At 44.6% G+C, this 17601-nt stretch overlaps 1 protein-coding gene across 2 annotated transcripts in view; it reads right to left on the reverse strand.

Annotated features, from left to right (window-relative positions):
- LOC143767273 (uncharacterized) overlaps window positions 1-17601 on the reverse strand; it is a 35560-nt gene that overhangs the window by 13536 nt on the left and 4423 nt on the right. Inside the window, exons 2-6 of one of the 2 annotated variants that reach the window (XM_077255480.1) lie at window positions 11424-11573; window positions 11115-11294; window positions 10909-11032; window positions 10732-10829; window positions 9643-9745 (exon numbers count right to left, since the gene is read on the reverse strand). In XM_077255480.1, coding sequence (XP_077111595.1) covers window positions 9643-9745; window positions 10732-10829; window positions 10909-11032; window positions 11115-11294; window positions 11424-11501 — 583 coding nt within the window. In that variant the 5' untranslated portion in view covers window positions 11502-11573. The remainder of the gene's footprint in view (window positions 1-9642; window positions 9746-10731; window positions 10830-10908; window positions 11033-11114; window positions 11295-11423; window positions 11574-17601) is intronic. The other variant, XM_077255481.1, reaches the window with a different exon arrangement.

Raw genomic sequence — 17601 nt, forward strand, 5'->3', positions numbered from 1 at the left:
TCAAAGATCAGAGGCTGCTGGATGTGCGCATAGGGATGTGGTGCAAAGGGGGTGAAAAAAACCAGAGAACAGCAGGCATGAGCTCTGATAAGTGAACTGCATCACTTCAAAGTTCGGCGACTGCGGAATGTGCGTACGGAGTTGGCGCAAGGGGGGGTGATAAAGAAAAGCGAGCACGAGTGTTGATCGGTGAACTGCATCACCAATCAACGCTGGGCGGCTGCTAACTGTGCACATGGAGGCGGCGCAAAGGGTGGTGAAAAGGGTGGTGAAGGGAGTAAAAAGAGGGGGGGGAAGGGGGGATTGGGGATCAACACTTACGGTTGTAGTCTCTCCTTTCTTTTTTTCTTCTTCTTTCTTTAGCAGGAATTGTGGTGTCACAGGCTACTGTGGCACCACAAGACACAGCACAGCAGGAGATCCAGCAGTGTGACCGCTCTGCAGGAATCCTCATCTAGTGTGAGGATTCCTGCAGAGTGGTCAGAGACAGGTCACAGAACTGTCACACCGCTGCTGTGACCTGTCATTGGTGGGATCAGTGATCACATTGATCCCACCAATCAGAGGTGGACCTGATGACGCCGGAGTTGCTAGGCACCGGCCTATGATCGGAGCTCACAGCTTCGATCCTAGGCAGGTCACCAGCAGGGCACAGCGTGGTCACACCGCTACTGTGCCCTGTGATTGGCGCCATCGATGATCAAATTGATCGCGCCAATCAGCAGCTGCAGGCCATACCTGGCCTGTCCTAGGCACCGGCTCTTACAGCATCAATTCTAGGCTGGTACCGGCAGGGCACAGCGCGGTAAGACTGCCGCTGTGCCCTGCAATTGGCGCGATCTATGTGATCGTCCATCGCGCCAATCCAAGGGGTTTTGGGCGATGCCTGGCATTGCCAGGCAACGTCATAAGATCAAGAACATTGGTACTCGATCCTAGCCTGGGACCTCACTGTTTCAGCCAATCTGATTGGCTGAAACAATGAGAAAGGCTGCGATTGGCTGTTCAGAATTGAACAGCCAATCACAGCGATTTGGAGGCCGGATGGTGGAGGACACAGCCTGGGATGCCGACACCATCTTCCTCCAGGTAAGATGGCATCAGAATTTTAATGCGGTCACCGCGACTTAAGTCGCAGTGTTTCATTAAAGGGCATGACGTACTATTCCGTCCATGGGAAGTAGGGCCCGGGACAGATAGACGGAATAGTATGTCCAATGGTAGAAAGGGGTTAAGCTCAAATGGGGCCTCCCGACTCCTCACTGAAACACCGTTTTATCCCAAATGAACAGTGGAAACGCGATTATTTACCAATCTTTAAACTGAATTTTCACAAATCCGAATGTTGCTATATTCATGCCGAATTTGACATAGGTGAATATTTTCTGAACAAGTTCGCTGATCAATATTCTTAATAAACCAGCCTGGACGTTTTACTTAAACCACTACCTGTGCCAACTCAAGCGCAACCAAGTGAGCGGAAATGTAACAATTCTCATATCAACTGCTCAGTGACGAACAATCAGCACTCAGATAACACACAGATCTTAGATGAAAATACAAGAGGAATATTGGGGCCCTTCTGGATTTGTGCACAGGTACGGTTTTGGAAAACAAAGTTGTACAATGATGTTCTCATTTTATAGTTATCCAAATTGACATGAATGAAACATTTCAACCATTAATAGCCACAACATTTATTGATCATCATAAAAATGTGTTCACTTAATTGTACCGTTTGCTATGATTATACAAATTATGCCATGTTTATTATAATTGTTTTTTGTCTTTATTTTATCTTACAATGTACTGGCATTATAAGACCAGTATATATGTACCAGTACATGTAAAAAAGAATGTTATTGGGGTTTTTAGGCTGAGAAAATTCTCTTGTACATAGCAGTGAAGCCTATAGCTGGTAATGTTTCTGCCTTACACATCTGAGGTCACCGACACTAAGATGCTTCATAATATGCTTCGAGACATCCATTGTGCACAGTGACCTGTGATAGCTCTTTACTCATAGTACTGTCTAACTCCTGCAGCAGTTCAGAAACGTGTTCTGGATGCAGAGGAGAAACATTTGTACAAAATACTGTTAAAAAAAAAAACTGAAAAGTCGCAAACTTTTTGTCTGACTTTTTCGCATTTTCACGCCAGTCTAAGGGAGGTCCGCCAAAGCGGGTGAAGTATGAACGGGGCTTGCTGGTGCCCCACAAATTCATAACTAGGGGCATAACTTACACCCATCAGAAATGTTGCTCCAATCCGTTCTTTACTTTTTCTAGCAAGGCGCACAGAGGCACGCACCACTGAGAAGAAGTACTGTCTGTACATCTGAATCAATTCAGTATTACTTACCCCACTACCCTCCATCAAAGACTGGAGTGCACGGTGTCAATCTTGAGGAGATTGTCTAATACTTTTTCTTTTCTTTTTTTTTTTTTTACTATGGGCCTAGAAACTTAATAAGCAGGTACTTGCTAACAGAAACAATTACCTGACTGTTGTACTTGACGCTGGGTCAGAGTGGTCACCGAACGCTCCTGCCGGCGATTCAGCTTCTCCACGTCAGCAAGCAGCTATTCTTCTTAGCGGCTGCTCTGTTGACAATGGATGACTTCCGATATCACGGTGATTGACAGACGGCTTCCCGCAGTTAAACTATCAATCAGCATAACATCAGCAATCATCTCCCATCAACAGAACAGAGTGAAAGAGAATCTGAATCACCAGTAAGAGCGGTCTGTGACCAGTCTGTTTCAGTAGAAATCAGCAGCAGGCACAAAAGGCAGGTAGGAAGCAACTACCTGAGTGATAGTTCTTAGCATATTGTAAAAAAAAAAAAAAACACCGGATTACGTACCGGTAATGCTCTTTTATAGAGCCACGACAGCACCCACTGAGAGAGGGGATCCACCCCTAGGAACAGGAAACCCTACGGAGAGATAAAAGGGGCGGTCCCCCTCGCTCCCACAGTTTGGGTTACAGAGATTGCGAGGAACCGCCCAACAGTTTTAGTAGGAAATTCTTATATCATCATTTATCTTAACCTAATTACGTATATTTACAAGAACCAATCACCCTTAACAGTGCTTATATGCAAACTAATATATATATATGGGAGGGAAGTGAAGGGGTGTTGTCGTGGCTCTATAAAAGAGCATTACCGGTACGTAATCCGGTGTTTTCTCTTCGCCACGACAGCACCCACTGAGAGACTTTCAGAGATAGTTATTTGGGGGGGATTATCGTGTTAAGAACTGATCTACCGAAACACAAGTCAGTGGAGGCAGATAAATCTAGTCTATAGTGACTATAGAAGGTAGTAGGAGAAGACCAGGTTGCGGCCTTACATATGAGTTCTATTGGAACCTCCGCTCGTTCAGCCCAAGATGATGCTATCGCCCGGGTGGAATGTGCCTTTACAGTCTCAGGTGGACTCTCCCCTTTAGGCGAATAGGCCAGGTATATCGCCTCCCGAATCCATCGGGATAATGTGCCTTTTGTAACACCAGCTCCTTTCCTTTGACCCTGGAAGGAAACAAAGAGAGCCCTGCTCTTCCTCCAGGGACTAGTCCTGTTTAGATAGGTTATTACAGCCCTTCTCACATCTAAAGTATGGTACTTTTCTTCTTCCTGATTTGTAGGGTTATTATAGAAGGTAGGAAGAAGAATTTCTTGAGATCTATGGAATTTAGTACACATTTTAGGTAGGTAGGAAGGGTCTGTTTTCAGGACAATTCTATCTGGAAATATTGACATAAAGGGAGGATCCACTGATAGTGCCTGCATGTCACTTACTCTTCTTGCCGATACTAAAGCGACAAGAAGAGCAGTCTTGAGGGAAACGTGTTTAATGTGAGCCGAGTGTAGAGGCTCGAAAGGGTGATCTGTCAAGGCTTCAAGGACTAAATTAACATCCCAAGGAGGTAAGCGGGGAATTTGAACTGGTTCTGATCTTTGGCAGGCTGAAATAAATCTGGCTATCCACCTATCACCCGCAACGTTGTGACTATACAGGGCCCCTAGTGCAGAGACTTGTACCTTTAAGGTACTAACTGAAAGGCCTAAATCACGTCCTTTCTGGAGAAACTCTAAAATAGTAGAGACTGGAATTTCATTCGACAGGGCCGATGGATAGAGGCTTAGGAATTTTTTCCACACTCTTACATAGATAGATGTAGTGGATTTTTTCCTATTTAATAATAAGGTATTGATCACGTTATCAGAGAAGCCTCTTAATTTTAACAGCTGCCTCTCAAATTCCAGGCTGTCAACCGTAGACCCTTCACATGAGGGTGGTTGAAGGGCCCCTGGAAGAGAAGATCCTGATCCTCTGGGAGAATCCATGGATCTGAGATGGACATGGCTCTGAGCAGGGAGAACCATGGTCTTTTCGGCCAAAACGGAGCAATAAGGATTATATTCGCTCTGTCCTCCCTTATCTTCCTGATCACTGTTGGAAGAAGTATCAGCGGAGGAAAGGCATATGCTTTCTGAAATGTCCATGGAACCTGGAGAGCATCGAGAATATCGGGATTGTCGGTTCGGAACATTGAAGCAAATCTTTTTAACTGCCTGTTGTCTCTTGTAGCGAAGAGATCTATTTCGGGTATGCCCCATTTCACGGCTATCATTCTGAAAATCCGATGATTTAGAACCCACTCGCCCTGGTGGAGGGTATGACGACTGAGGAAGTCTGCTTTTGAGTTGTCCACTCCTCTGACGTGAAGCGCTGATAGGGACGGAAGATGTTCTTCGGCCATAGTTAGGATGTCTTCGGCTATAGACATGAGAGTGCCTGATCTTGTTCCTCCTTGATGATTGATATAAGCTACTGATGTCATGTTGTCTGATAGAATTCTGGTATGTGTTCCGAGTAGCTGCGGAAGGAATTCACATAGGGCATGATAGATAGCTTTTAGCTCTCTTTTATTAGATGAGTCGTCTGACTCCGTAATCGACCATAGTCCTTGGACTAACTGGTCCCCTAAGTGTGCTCCCCAACCACTAGGACTGGCGTCCGTAAATATTGTGTTTGAGGGTTTAATTACCCAGGGAACTCCGGTAACCAGATGATTTGGTTCTAGCCACCAGTTTAGAGATTGGATTACTTCACTAGAAAGGGATATTTTACCGTCCAAATGACCTTGTAATTTTACCTCTTCATGTAAAATTGCATACTGTAAACGCCTCGAATGGAACTGAGCCCAAGGAACAGCTGGGATACACGATGTGAAGGAGCCAAGAAGGGACATGCCTTCCCGCAAGGAAATTAAAGGTTTATTTATTACCGACTGAACGTTATTTCTAACCGTTATTTGTTTAGTTTCTGGGAGAAAACATCTCTGGCTTATAGAGTCTAATATAATCCCCAGAAATGTTTGCCGAGTTGTTGGGAATAGCCTCGATTTTTCCCAATTTATTAGCCACCCTAATCTCTGTAGAGTAGAAATCATATCACTCAATCGTTGCTGACATTGAGAAGGGGAATTTCCCACTACCAAAAGGTCGTCTAGGTATGGGATTATTAGGGTGTCTTTTAATCTTAGATATGACATTACCTCCGACATTAGTTTAGTGAATACTCTTGGAGCTATTGATAGTCCAAAGGGCATTGCTGTATACTGAAAGTGCCGTATACACTCTTTCAATACAATTGCCACGCGGAGATATTGTTGATGTTCCATAAAGATTGGTAGATGATAATACGCATCTTTAAGGTCAAGAACCATCATAAAGCAATGGGGAAACAGGAGTTTTATGGTGGATCGGATAGACTCCATTTTAAAGGTCTGATTTTCTAAGAAGGTGTTTAACTTTCTAAGGTTTATAATGGTTCTGAATGATCCATCCGGTTTTGGTATTAACCCCTTCATGCCGCGGCCCTTTTTCGTTTTTGTGTTTTCGTTTTTCGCTCCCCTCCTTCCCAGAGCCATAACTTTTTTATTTTTCTGTCAATATGGCCATGTGAGGGCTTATTTTTTGCGAGACGAGTTGTACTTTTGAACGACATCATTGGTTTTAGCATGTCGTGTACTAGAAAACATGAAAAAAATTCCAAGTGCGGTGAAATTGCAAAAAAAGTGCAATCCCACACTTGTTTTTTGCTTGGCTATTTTGCTAGGTTCACTAAATGCTAAAACTGACCTGCCATTATGATTCTCTACGTCATTACGAGTTCATAGACACCTAACATGACCAGGTTATTTTTTATCCAAGTGGTGAAAAAAAATTCCAAACTTTGCTTAAAAAAAAAAAAAAAAAAAAAGTGCCATTTTCCAATACCCGTAGCGTCTCCAATTTTTGTGATCTTGGGTCGGGTGAGGGCTTATTTTTTGCGTGCTGAGCTGGCGTGTTTAATGATACCATTTTGGCGCAGATATGTTCTTTTGATCACCCGTTATTGCATTTTAACGCAATGTCACGGCGACCAAAAAACGTAATTCTGGCGTTTCGGATTTTTTTCTCGCTACGCTGTTTAGCGATCAGGTTAATGCTTTTTTTTAATTGATAGATCGGGCGATTCTGAACGCGGCTATACCAAATATGTGTAGGTTTTGATTTTTTTTTATTGTTTTATTTAGGATGGGGCGAAAGGGGGGTGATTTAAACTTTTATATTTTTAATATTTTTTTCACATTTTTAAAAACTTTTTTTTCCCACTTTTGCCATGCTTCTATAGCCTCCATAGGAGGCTAGAAGCAGGCACAGCCCGATCGGCTCTGCTACATAACAGCGATCATCAGATCGCTGTTATGTAGCTCAAATGCAGGTGTGCTGTGAGCGCCGACCACAGGGGGGCGCTCACAGCACGCCGGCATCAGTAACCATAGAGGTCTCAAGGACCTCTATGGTTACCTTCCTGACTCATCGCCGACCCCCGATCATGTGACGGGGGTCGGCGATGACGTCATATCCGGCCGCCCGGCCGGATGCGGTAGTTAAATGCCGCTGTCTGCGTTTGACAGCGGCATTTAACAGGTTAATAGCGGCGGGTGAATAGCGATTTCACCCGCCGCTATTGCGCGCACATGTCAGCTGTTCAAAACAGCTGACATGTCGCGACTTTGATGTGCGCTCACCGCCGGAGCGCACATCAAAGCAGGGGATGCGACATGCGCAGTACATGTACGGCGCATGTCGCGAAGGGGTTAAAAATAAAGGGGAATAAAACCCTTTACCCTCCTGAAGAAATGGAACTTCCACCAAAACTCCCTTGGATAGAAGATTCATTACTTCTTGCTCCAATGCCTCCTGTTGCGATTGAGATTTTAATGAAGTCAATAGAAATGAGTCCGGAGGGACTCGGGAAAATTTTAATTTTAAGCCAGAGGTGATGAGATTATTTGCCCAACTATTTGATGTTATTTGTCGCCATTTATCTGAGAAGGAGGACAATCTACCTCCCACAGGTAGATCCGCTCTAACGGGGTTTGTCCTCAGGTTTGAAAGGGCGCTTCCCAAAGAATGCACCTCTTTGTTTGGTGTCTCTAGTGGCCCAGCGGTCTTGGTTCTTAAAATCTTTCCTTCTATTAAACACGGGCTTCCGGAACACTCTCCTATAGAACGTAAGGTAATTAACATTAGGTAAGCCCTTCTTTCTCTCTCCCGCTTTGGTTAAGATCTCGTCCAGTTTAGTACCAAACAGGTACTCACCCTGACATGGGAGGCCACACAATTTGGATTTTGTCTGGGGATCACCCTTCCATCCCTTAAGCCACAGGGCTCTACGTGCTGCATTCGTAAGGCCCGCTGACTTGGCTGCCAAGCGTATGGAGTCAGCAGATGAGTCCGCCAGGAAGGCTGTAGCCCCTCTGATCAGGGGTATAGAGGACATTAATTTGTCTCTAGAGAGACCGCTTTTTAGTCCTTCCTCCAAGTCATTCAGCCAGACTAGCATGGACCTGGCGGTGCATGTAGCCGATATTGCCGGCCTAAAGGCTCCCGTACATGACTCCCAGGCTCTTTTTAAAAGAGAGTCGGTTTTACGGTCCAGTGGGTCTTGCAATGAGCCCGAATCCTCCACAGGCAGTGAGGATTTTTTGGATGTGGATGCCACTGCTGCATCCACCTTCGAGGCTTTTGACCATGATGAGAACTCTTCATCATTGAAGGGATAACGCCTTTTTGAGGATGGTGGTAAACCCCTTTCCCCCTGGCTTTCCCACTCTTTTTTGATTAGATTTTTTACCGCTGCTATTACAGGAAAGGTGGGCCTTTTCCTTTCTGACAGACCAGCGAACATTATATCCTGCTGCGTTCTAGGGACCTTAGAATCTTCAATGCCCATGGTGTTGCAAACGGATTTTACCAGGTTATCGATGGTATCGGTGGGAAAGCATGTATCTTGATCCTCATCTGAGGAAACGTACTCGCGGGAAATGTCAGAGTCTGCATTTTCTCTATCAGAAGACTGGTCAGATATAGGGGAAACGTACCCCTTTCTTCCCTTAGTACGCGGCTCTTTGTCAGAACTATGTAGGGCTCGTAATTCCTCCCTGATCATGACTCTAATGTCTTCTGATTTAACCGAGGCTTCTTCCCGTAAGGTAGAGTCAATACACGGTTTACAAAGCCTCTTTTTGTGACTATCTGGAAGGGGCTGGAGACATAACGCACACTGCCTGTGTTTCGTTTTTTCAGTCCTTTTAGCCTAGGGTGTATAGAGGGAGAGGGAACAATAATCAGCCTAATAGGGTAGATATACACTCACCCCAGTGAAGCTGTCTGTGAAGGTACCGGCTGATGAGGAGGAGACTGAGGCACAGGTTGAGGAATAGCTCGATCCGACTTGCTCTTCCTAGAAGATCCGCTCTGTTTAGAGCGGCTGGTGCTGGCATGGCTGTGTGGAGTGGACGCGGTGGCTTCAATGGAAGACATCACAGGGTCCTGCGCAGAATCCATAGTGGACGTCGGAGCGATATCGCCGGCGTCTTTTCACATGGGGGCCGCCATCTTCTTCCGGTTGTACCCGGAAGTGCTAATCACCTCCGGGTCGCGGCCATACTCTATGCGCCTGCGCTGCCACCGGTATCAGCGCAGGCGCCGTCCTCCTCCTCCATAACCCCGGAAGCTTACCTGTACTTCCGGGGGAATACACTGGGGCTCCACGCTGTCTATGCGTCCGAGGACGGTGCGACGCTGACCGTACCACAGCGCTTGCTCCCGCATTCCGGATGGTACCTCGTGAGCCAGCTACCGCCCGTCCTGGCCTCACGGCGTCTGCCAGCAGAGGGGGGAAACAGAGCCAGGACCCCCGACGCTGCTTCCAGCTCTGGAGCCCTTGCCGTCCTCATATGTAAACTGCGCAAGCGGCATCCAGGCTGGGCATCCTATTCTCTCCGTGGATTCCCGTAGGAACAGGAAACCAAACTGTGGGAGCGAGGGGGACCGCCCCTTTTATCTCTCCGTAGGGTTTCCTGTTCCTAGGGGCGGATCCCCTCTCTCAGTGGGTGCTGTCGTGGCGAAGAGAAAAAAGAAAAGTCCCTGGTAACCACATAATGAATCAGCCCCAATATCCACATCAAAAATTTTATGTGAACGCATCTGAAAAAACTCCAAACATCTAAAGTTACTCTACAGGCCAGTGACTGATGAGAACCTGTGACTTCTCGGCATTTAGTGGTCACTACTCACCTGTGTGGTTATCTGTAGGAATCTCCTCTTTACACCGCTCATCACCCCTCACATATGTCTCTGTAGTATCAATATGGGGCAGATCTTCACCCTGAAACAAAGACTGTAAAAGTCACTGGCAGATGAAGACGTTTGAGAAGATCCAGAGAACATCTAATGTCTATGATCAGCTTTATCCTGTCATCTCAACCAGGTATAAAACATACACTGAATGGCCACATTACTACAGACACCCATCTAGTAACATGTAGCCCATCTAGTAACATGTAGGACATTCTTTGCTATTCAGAACTTCAGATATTAATCGCGTCATAGATTGCACAAGGTGCTGAGATTGTTCCCCAGGAATACTGGCCCATGCTAACAGGATAGGTTGTTGTAGTTTCTGCAAATTAGAAGGTGCCGAGATGCTCTGAACAACCAATTCTACCTCGTCCTAGAGATGCTTTATAGGGTTAAGATCTGAGGACTGTGAAGGCGGGAAACAAGGAAAACTCAGTCATATTCCTGGTGTAAAGGAATGTAAGGTCCTGGAACCTCCTGAAGAGAATTGATGTATGACATAATATATCCTGCAGCATCACAAATATACCTGTCTTACAGGACATTGAGGAATAGTACTGTAACTATATGGTTAATGCCATGGTTTATTGTAGTCACTTTTATGTGATAGTTATGGACTGTAGGCAACTGAGCAGGGGACAGTTACAGAGGGTCAGACCTGCAGCTGGGCAGAGGAGTCTTGGGAGATATTTCTGGGTGGTTCACTGTATACACAATAGACTGTAGTTGTAGAGCATGCCTCCTATATGGAGCTCTGTAGAGTGAGGTTGTGCTATTGCTCATTGTTGGCACTTGGGGCACGATATTACGTGTGCGGTCCAAGCATAATAGTTGCGTAAAAATACATGCTGTCATGCTCGGTACGGGAGACCTGCCAGCCAGTTCGAGTGTTGTGATGCAATCCTCGTTCAAGTTATACATCTGACTCTTCCCTTATACTGGTGGATAAAACAAGACTGAATATTAGAACTTCACAGCCGTCCACAGCTTATAGGGAAGATCTCATGACACCTTCTCTCCATTTACCTGATTGTCCTGAGGAACATCGGGATCTTCTTGTTTACAGTCCTGTGGAAGAAGAGGACGGGGACATCTCTCTGGTGTTGTCTTCTCACTGGATAAAACTGGAGGAAACACATACAGGGACTGAATTCATTCTTTACATACATATAATTATAGGCCGTGTATATTTAGTCCTATTACCTGGTGATGTGAGGGGCTGGGGAACCTCCATCATGACATCCTTGTACAGATCTTTGTGTCCTTCTACATACTCCCACTCCTCCGTGGAGAAATAGACGGTGACATCCTGACACCTTATAGAAACCTGACACATACAATGATACCGTCATCCCCCGATCCCTCCATAGCGTTACTGTATAATGTCCCAGCATTCCCAGCAGTGTCACCTCTCCAGTCAGCAGCTCAATCATCTTATAGGTGAGTTCTAGGATCTTCTGGTCATTGATGTCCTCATGTATCAGGGGGTGAGGTGGAGGCCCCGTGATTGGGCTCAGGGGTCTTCCCCATCCCTCAGACAGAGGGGCCTGACAGCGCTCACTAGAGGTCTTCTTCACTAATGTGTAATCCTGGTTATGGAGAGACACATTAATAAATCTCACTACAGACATTTCCAGAGTCCTCATCTCTCCAGTTCTGTCCATCTGTTATTCCCATAGATAAGAATGATGTAATATGACTTCATCAGAATCTCTCACCTCTCCAGTAAGCCGGAAGAGAATCTCTAGGGTGAGGTGTAATATCCTCTCCGCCATCTTGTCCCTGTCCCTATCCATCCTTGTAGGGTCACTCAGGAGAATTCTCTTATATAGAAGATCTCCGCTGAGAGGATCCAATATTGTAGGAACCTGAATGGGGAGAAGATGACGATGTAACATCATAAAGATCCCATGTAAGAAATCTCCGGAGCTGTTACCGGCGTCACATGATCATTACATCCAGTCATGGCCCCGTCCTGCCCCCGGTATAACACACAATCCAATTATAGTCACATACAGATATTTATCACATAATATCTCTAACCAAGCACCAAAAACTCAGAATTAATCTAAAAAGAAAACCTAAATTAACTGACACTTTGTTAAATAATTATTCCATGAAAGGAAGATATAAAATTATAAAGTGCAGGGAACATCCACAGAGATTGGGATGGCAGAACTGGGGACGGCAGTAACAGATAATGAAAGAAGCTACAGAAGATTGTAATCCCAGTAAATGTGATTGTCCCAGAAAGGCGCTGCATAAATTGAGAAAACCGAGAAGGGGATATGTGTCAGGGCAGAAATAACGATACTAAAGACTAAAAAATTATAAAGATAAACAGTCGCACTCAAAAAATCATATCTTTAGTAAAGAAGAAAGATTTATTTCAATCACAAAAAGTGCAAGAAATTCACCACTGTCAGGTCAAATGAGGAAGGCAAAGGTATTGTTTCGACCCTATCTTGGGTCTTTTTCAAACCTTGCTGGAAAATGAATATATAACAGTGGTGAGTATACACGGAGTGAACATGCAATTCTACAAAAACAAGACACATATAAAAATAAAATAAATGAAGTCCCATGTGTGCTGTATAATTATATAAACATGTCAAAAGAATAAAGCATATAACGAGTCCCATGTTGGTGGAGTAAAGGTAGTGGGCTTGTTATCAATATAGTCAAGCGATAAGCGCTGAATATGATGCTTAAGTATCCAGTGAAACATACCAGGGAGATGGAGAGAATTTTGCTATGGCAGGTCCCAGATGAAAAATAGAAATAAAAGGACAATACAATCCCAATGTCGGGCCCAAATACCAATTATAAGGTGTAAGATATACTGTATGCTATACCTTATAATTGGTATTTGGGCCCGACATTGGGATTATTTAAATATGTATCTTGTTTTTGTAGAATTGCATGTTCACTCCGTGTATACTCACCACTGTTGTATATTCATTTTCCAGCAAGGTTTGAAAAAGACCCAAGATAGGGCCGAAACGTTACCTTTGTCTTCCTCATATGACCTGACTGCGGTGAATTTATTGCATTTTTTTGTGATTGAAATAATCACATGATGATTGAAAAATTTGAGTGCGACTGTTTATCTTTATGATGTCGCTTGTGGATTAAATCCATGTCCGGTCTGAATCTCCATTATAGAAAGAGTGTGCGTCTTTCTCTCCCTAAAAAATAATAAACACAACAATATAGAAGTGCGCACACAGAGCAGCGATGTAACTGACCCTTTGGTCACATGTGCACAGGGTCAGAGATATCAGGATGTACAGAAAAGAGGGCGGATATGGAGGATATTAACCCCGTATACAGGAGTTACCCAGTACAGATAGCAGAGTGGGAAAAGAGGGAGGGGGGGACAATATTGAAAAGACAATGCAAAGATAGAGATAATTAATAAAGGATTAAATAAAATGCGATCAGCAATAACATACAGACAAACTGACATCATTGTGGTCTGTATGTAACAACTGATCCAAACGTGATCCTCAGTGCACAAAGTCACACCGTCTGTCACATTATTTTATTATTATTTATTTATATAGCACCATTAATTCCATGGTGCTGTACATGAGAAGCGGTTACATCAAAATACAAGTATCACTTACAGTAAACAAAACTAACAATGACAGACTGGTACAGAGGGAAGAGGACCCTGCCCTTGCGGACTTACATTCTACAGGATTATGGGGAAGGAGACAGTAGGTCGAGGGTTGCAGTAGCTCCGATGGTGTTGAGGTTGCCGTGTGGTCATTACAGGCTGTAAGCGTCTTTGAAGAGGTGGGTTTTCAGGTTTCTTTTGAAGGATCCAAAAGTAGCGGATAACCGGACGTGTTGGGGCACTGAAATCCAGAGGATGGGTGATATTCGGGAGAAGTCTTGGAGGCGATTGGGTGAGGAGCGAATATGCGTGGAGGAGAGGAGGAGGTCTTGGGAGGGCCGGAGATTACGTGAGGGAAGATATTGAGAGATTAGTGTGAAAATATGCGGAGACAGGTTATGGATGGCTTTGTAGGTCAGTGTTAGTAATTTAAACTGGATATGCTGGGAAAGGGATTTGCAAAGAGGGGAAGCAGGAGTGTAGCGAGGAGAGAGATTAATTAGTCGGGCAGCAGAGTTAAGGATGGACTGGAGGGGTGCGAGAGTGTTAGAACGTAGGCCACAGAGGAGTATGTTGCAGTAGTCGAGGCGGGAGATGATTAGGGCATGCACGAGCATTTTGGTAGAGTGTCGGTTGAGGAAAGGACGGATTCTGGAAATATTTTTGAGCAGGAGGCAACAGGAGGTGGCAAGAGCTTGGATGTGCGGTTTGAAGGACAGGGCAGAGTCAAGGGTTACTCCGAGGCAGCAAATTTTGGGGACAGGGGAAAATGTGATTTCATTTATTTTGATAGATAGATCAGGTAGGGAAGATATGTGTGATGGAGGAAAGATAATGAGTTCAGATTTGTCCACATTGAGCTTCAGGAAGCGAGATGAGAAGAAGGAGGATATGGCTGATAGACACTCTGGGATTCTGGAGAGCAGAGAGGTGACATGTATACAAGATGGTTTTAGTTCCCGTTTCCCAGCCCTGATTCTTCATCTCTAGTTCCAATCTGCTTTCTTGCCACATTCCTCCTGCCTGGGCATTTTTCACTAAGTCTCTGCCTTTCTTGCCTGTGCGAATCGCTGATCTCCATCGGGTCAGCACATTCTCTACCGCGTCTATATCCGAGCATGGTGTGGCTCTCATCTCATCCTCCCTGACGTTGTCACTGACAAGGTCGGGTTTGCCATCACGTAACCCATCCCACCTTCAATGACGTGGAACAGGGTGTGTTCGCCTTCGGAAGCTGTCCAGTGACTGCTCCATTTTCGGCAATGATATATTGTGACCGAGCAGTTCTAATTGGCTCACGGGATGTTAAATAGTTCTCTCCACGGGTTTGATGGCACCCCCTGATGAAGACTAGCGCCGAAACGCACATTGGGGCTGACGCCATCCAGGCAGGAGGAACATATGGATAAATATTACACCTTTACTTTTTCTCTTCATATTTGCAGCCCTTACTCACAAACTCTAGCTTTACCTCGCCATATACGACTATTACTTGGCCTTGTGTTATTGGATGAATGACATCGTTCTCCCATTATGTACTCATTTGTATACATTGTCCTTACACCATCATTATTATGTACTCGCTTCCCCTCCTGCTGTGTTTGTTGCTCTCTAGCGTTTTCCTTATTTTTAAAAGACTTGTCATTTATGTACTATTTCTATTCAATTATATATAGTACTTTTGTACCTCTTCTTGGCTGTACACAATTATTGTAGGTTCTTTGTATATCAGGTGCTCCACAGCCACCTATTATTTTTGTTACATGCTCAACTTTGGCGCTTTTTAAATAATTTAACCCATTTATTACTACTTTCTTACTATTTATGCTCCATTCTGCAGTACTGCCCCTTTTGTTCCCAGTACAGGTAGTAGAGTGGGACTGGAAACAAAGAAGGACAAGAAAAGGTTGGAAGCGGAAGGACGATTGTCATGGTTCCACCCCTCAGTATTTCTGGAATACAGATACTGATAGCTCAGTTATCCAGTGTGGTGCAGAGGCTTGCTGAGCTGTCAGTGTGTTGATTAACAGCTTGGCTGTCCAATCTGAGACTAGGAGACACTGGCTGTCTCCAGGAATTCATTATCCCAGGTGATTGCCAGGCTATTTAACAGAGCTGTTTCTCCCAGACCTCTGTCAGATGTACCTTCAGCTTCTGTGTGGTTCTTCTCTCTGTGGTTTGTCTCTATGTGCCTTGTGTTCTGTTTGTAGATATTTTGTTGCCTGACCTTGGACCTCGTTCTGACCATCCGTCTGTTATTGTTATTTATTTATATAGCACCATTAATTCCATAGTGCTGTACATGAGAAAGGGGTTACATACAGTGTTATAGATATCGTTAACAATAAACAAATTTACAATGACAGACTGGTACGAAGAGGAGAGGACTTACATTCTACGGGGCTGTTTAACACCTTCTACTCTGATCTGCTATCATCCTGGTATTCTGACCTCAGAACTTTACTGACTATATCATTGTCTCTTCTTTCTATTTATGACGTACCTTCCTGGTATCTGACCTCTGATTCCTTGACTATCCCATCTCACGGCATACAATGAACAATAGCAATAATAATGGAATAAATATAGAGATCAGCAATAACATACAGACAAACTGACATCAGTGTAGTCTGTATATAAAAAGTAATACAAAACAAAATAATAAGCTTCTAGTTACAATACCTTCTATTGGCTAAGTAAAATAAATTTAATCATGTTACAAAACAAGCTGTCAAGACTTCTTAGGCTGGGTTCACATTGCGTTATGACAGTCCGATAGACGGACTGCGTTGCACCGCGGCTAAATGCCGCATGCAACGCAGTCCGTGAACGCTGCCATTAACCCCCATTATCGGGCGCATCGCCAACGCATGCCATAATCGTCATGCGCTAGCGATGTGCCGTCATTCAGTGACGGAGCCTCGGACGCGGGCTGCAGCGTCTGAGGCTCCGTCACCGCTAGCACAGATGAATCATCTGCGCTAGCGGTATAGCATAACGCGATGGCGTGTATGTGTTGAACGGGCTGCTTTAAGGCAATGAGAACCTGGTCTTAGGTCTCTTCATCAGGCATGGTATAACAAACTATCTGAACAGCGATGAGCGAAACCAAACTGTAAAGTTCAGGGTTCGTACCGGAAGATGCCGAAATCTGAAAAGGTGCCGAATAAGGTTTGTTGAAAGGCTGCAGCACAGCCAATCAGCAAGCTTTTAGGCAGTGGGCACGGCTGTAATTGGCTGGTGCAACACTTGACTCATCCTGTATAAATGGCGGATCATGGCTTGCGCCGCTATTTTACGCTGAGCCTGGTGCAGCAAGCTCCAACAGCCCAAAAATTGTTGTGCAATTTCTGCCAAGTACCCGGATACCCCATATCTGGGGAAAAGCTACTGTTTCGGCACATGGCATGGCTTTGAAGGGAAGGAGTGGCATTTTAGAACGCAGACTTTGATGAAGGCGTCATGTTGTGTTTGGAGAGCCCCTGATGTGCCTATGTTGAGGAGAGCCATAAAGATCAAATACTTAATTAACCTCAAGACATAAGGTAATTGAGAGAAGCAACCCATAACATGTATTGTTTAACCTTACATAAGTTTTCCTCAGACAAAGTAAGACACTTAAGATGGCTGCCATTTCCTGTATCAGAGCCGTGTGCTCTGGTATCCAAGATGAACAATGAAGACACTAAAGATGGCCGCCATTTCCTGTATCAGCATGCCGTGTGCTCTGGTATCCAAGATGACGCCCACCCTGATGACCTCATGGATCCACCCACAGCGACGCCCACCCTGATGACCTCACGGACCAACCCACCCTGATGACCTCATGGATCCGCCCATGGACTTGCTCATGCCCAACCCACTAACCAATGGAATACATCCGATCACTCCCATTTTAGAGCTAACCGAGCCCCCTTACAGGAGATATATAACATTGTGTTTGACTAATAAACTTCCCTTCTTGGAGCTGAGCCACACATTGATCAAGGAGAGTTACAGCTGACTGTGTCTGGTGTATTTCTTTAGTGCACATGATCAATATCCATTAGGCCAGGAGTAGGCAACTAGAGAATTGAACATTATATTAATTGTTCAACCCTAATACCTAAACAGTGGAAATTTATCTAGATGCATAGTTATAATAATTATTATAATGCTTTTAGTTTTACTGGTGTATGAATTTGTGATGTGGTGGTAATGTGTAAGTTGTGCGGAGAACATCAGATTATAAAATTGTGTTGTGTCAACAGTGTAAAACCAAACTTTTTAAATTT

Source organism: Ranitomeya variabilis, chromosome 4 (genome assembly GCF_051348905.1).
Source record: "Ranitomeya variabilis isolate aRanVar5 chromosome 4, aRanVar5.hap1, whole genome shotgun sequence".
Taxonomy (NCBI): Eukaryota; Metazoa; Chordata; class Amphibia; order Anura; family Dendrobatidae; genus Ranitomeya; species Ranitomeya variabilis.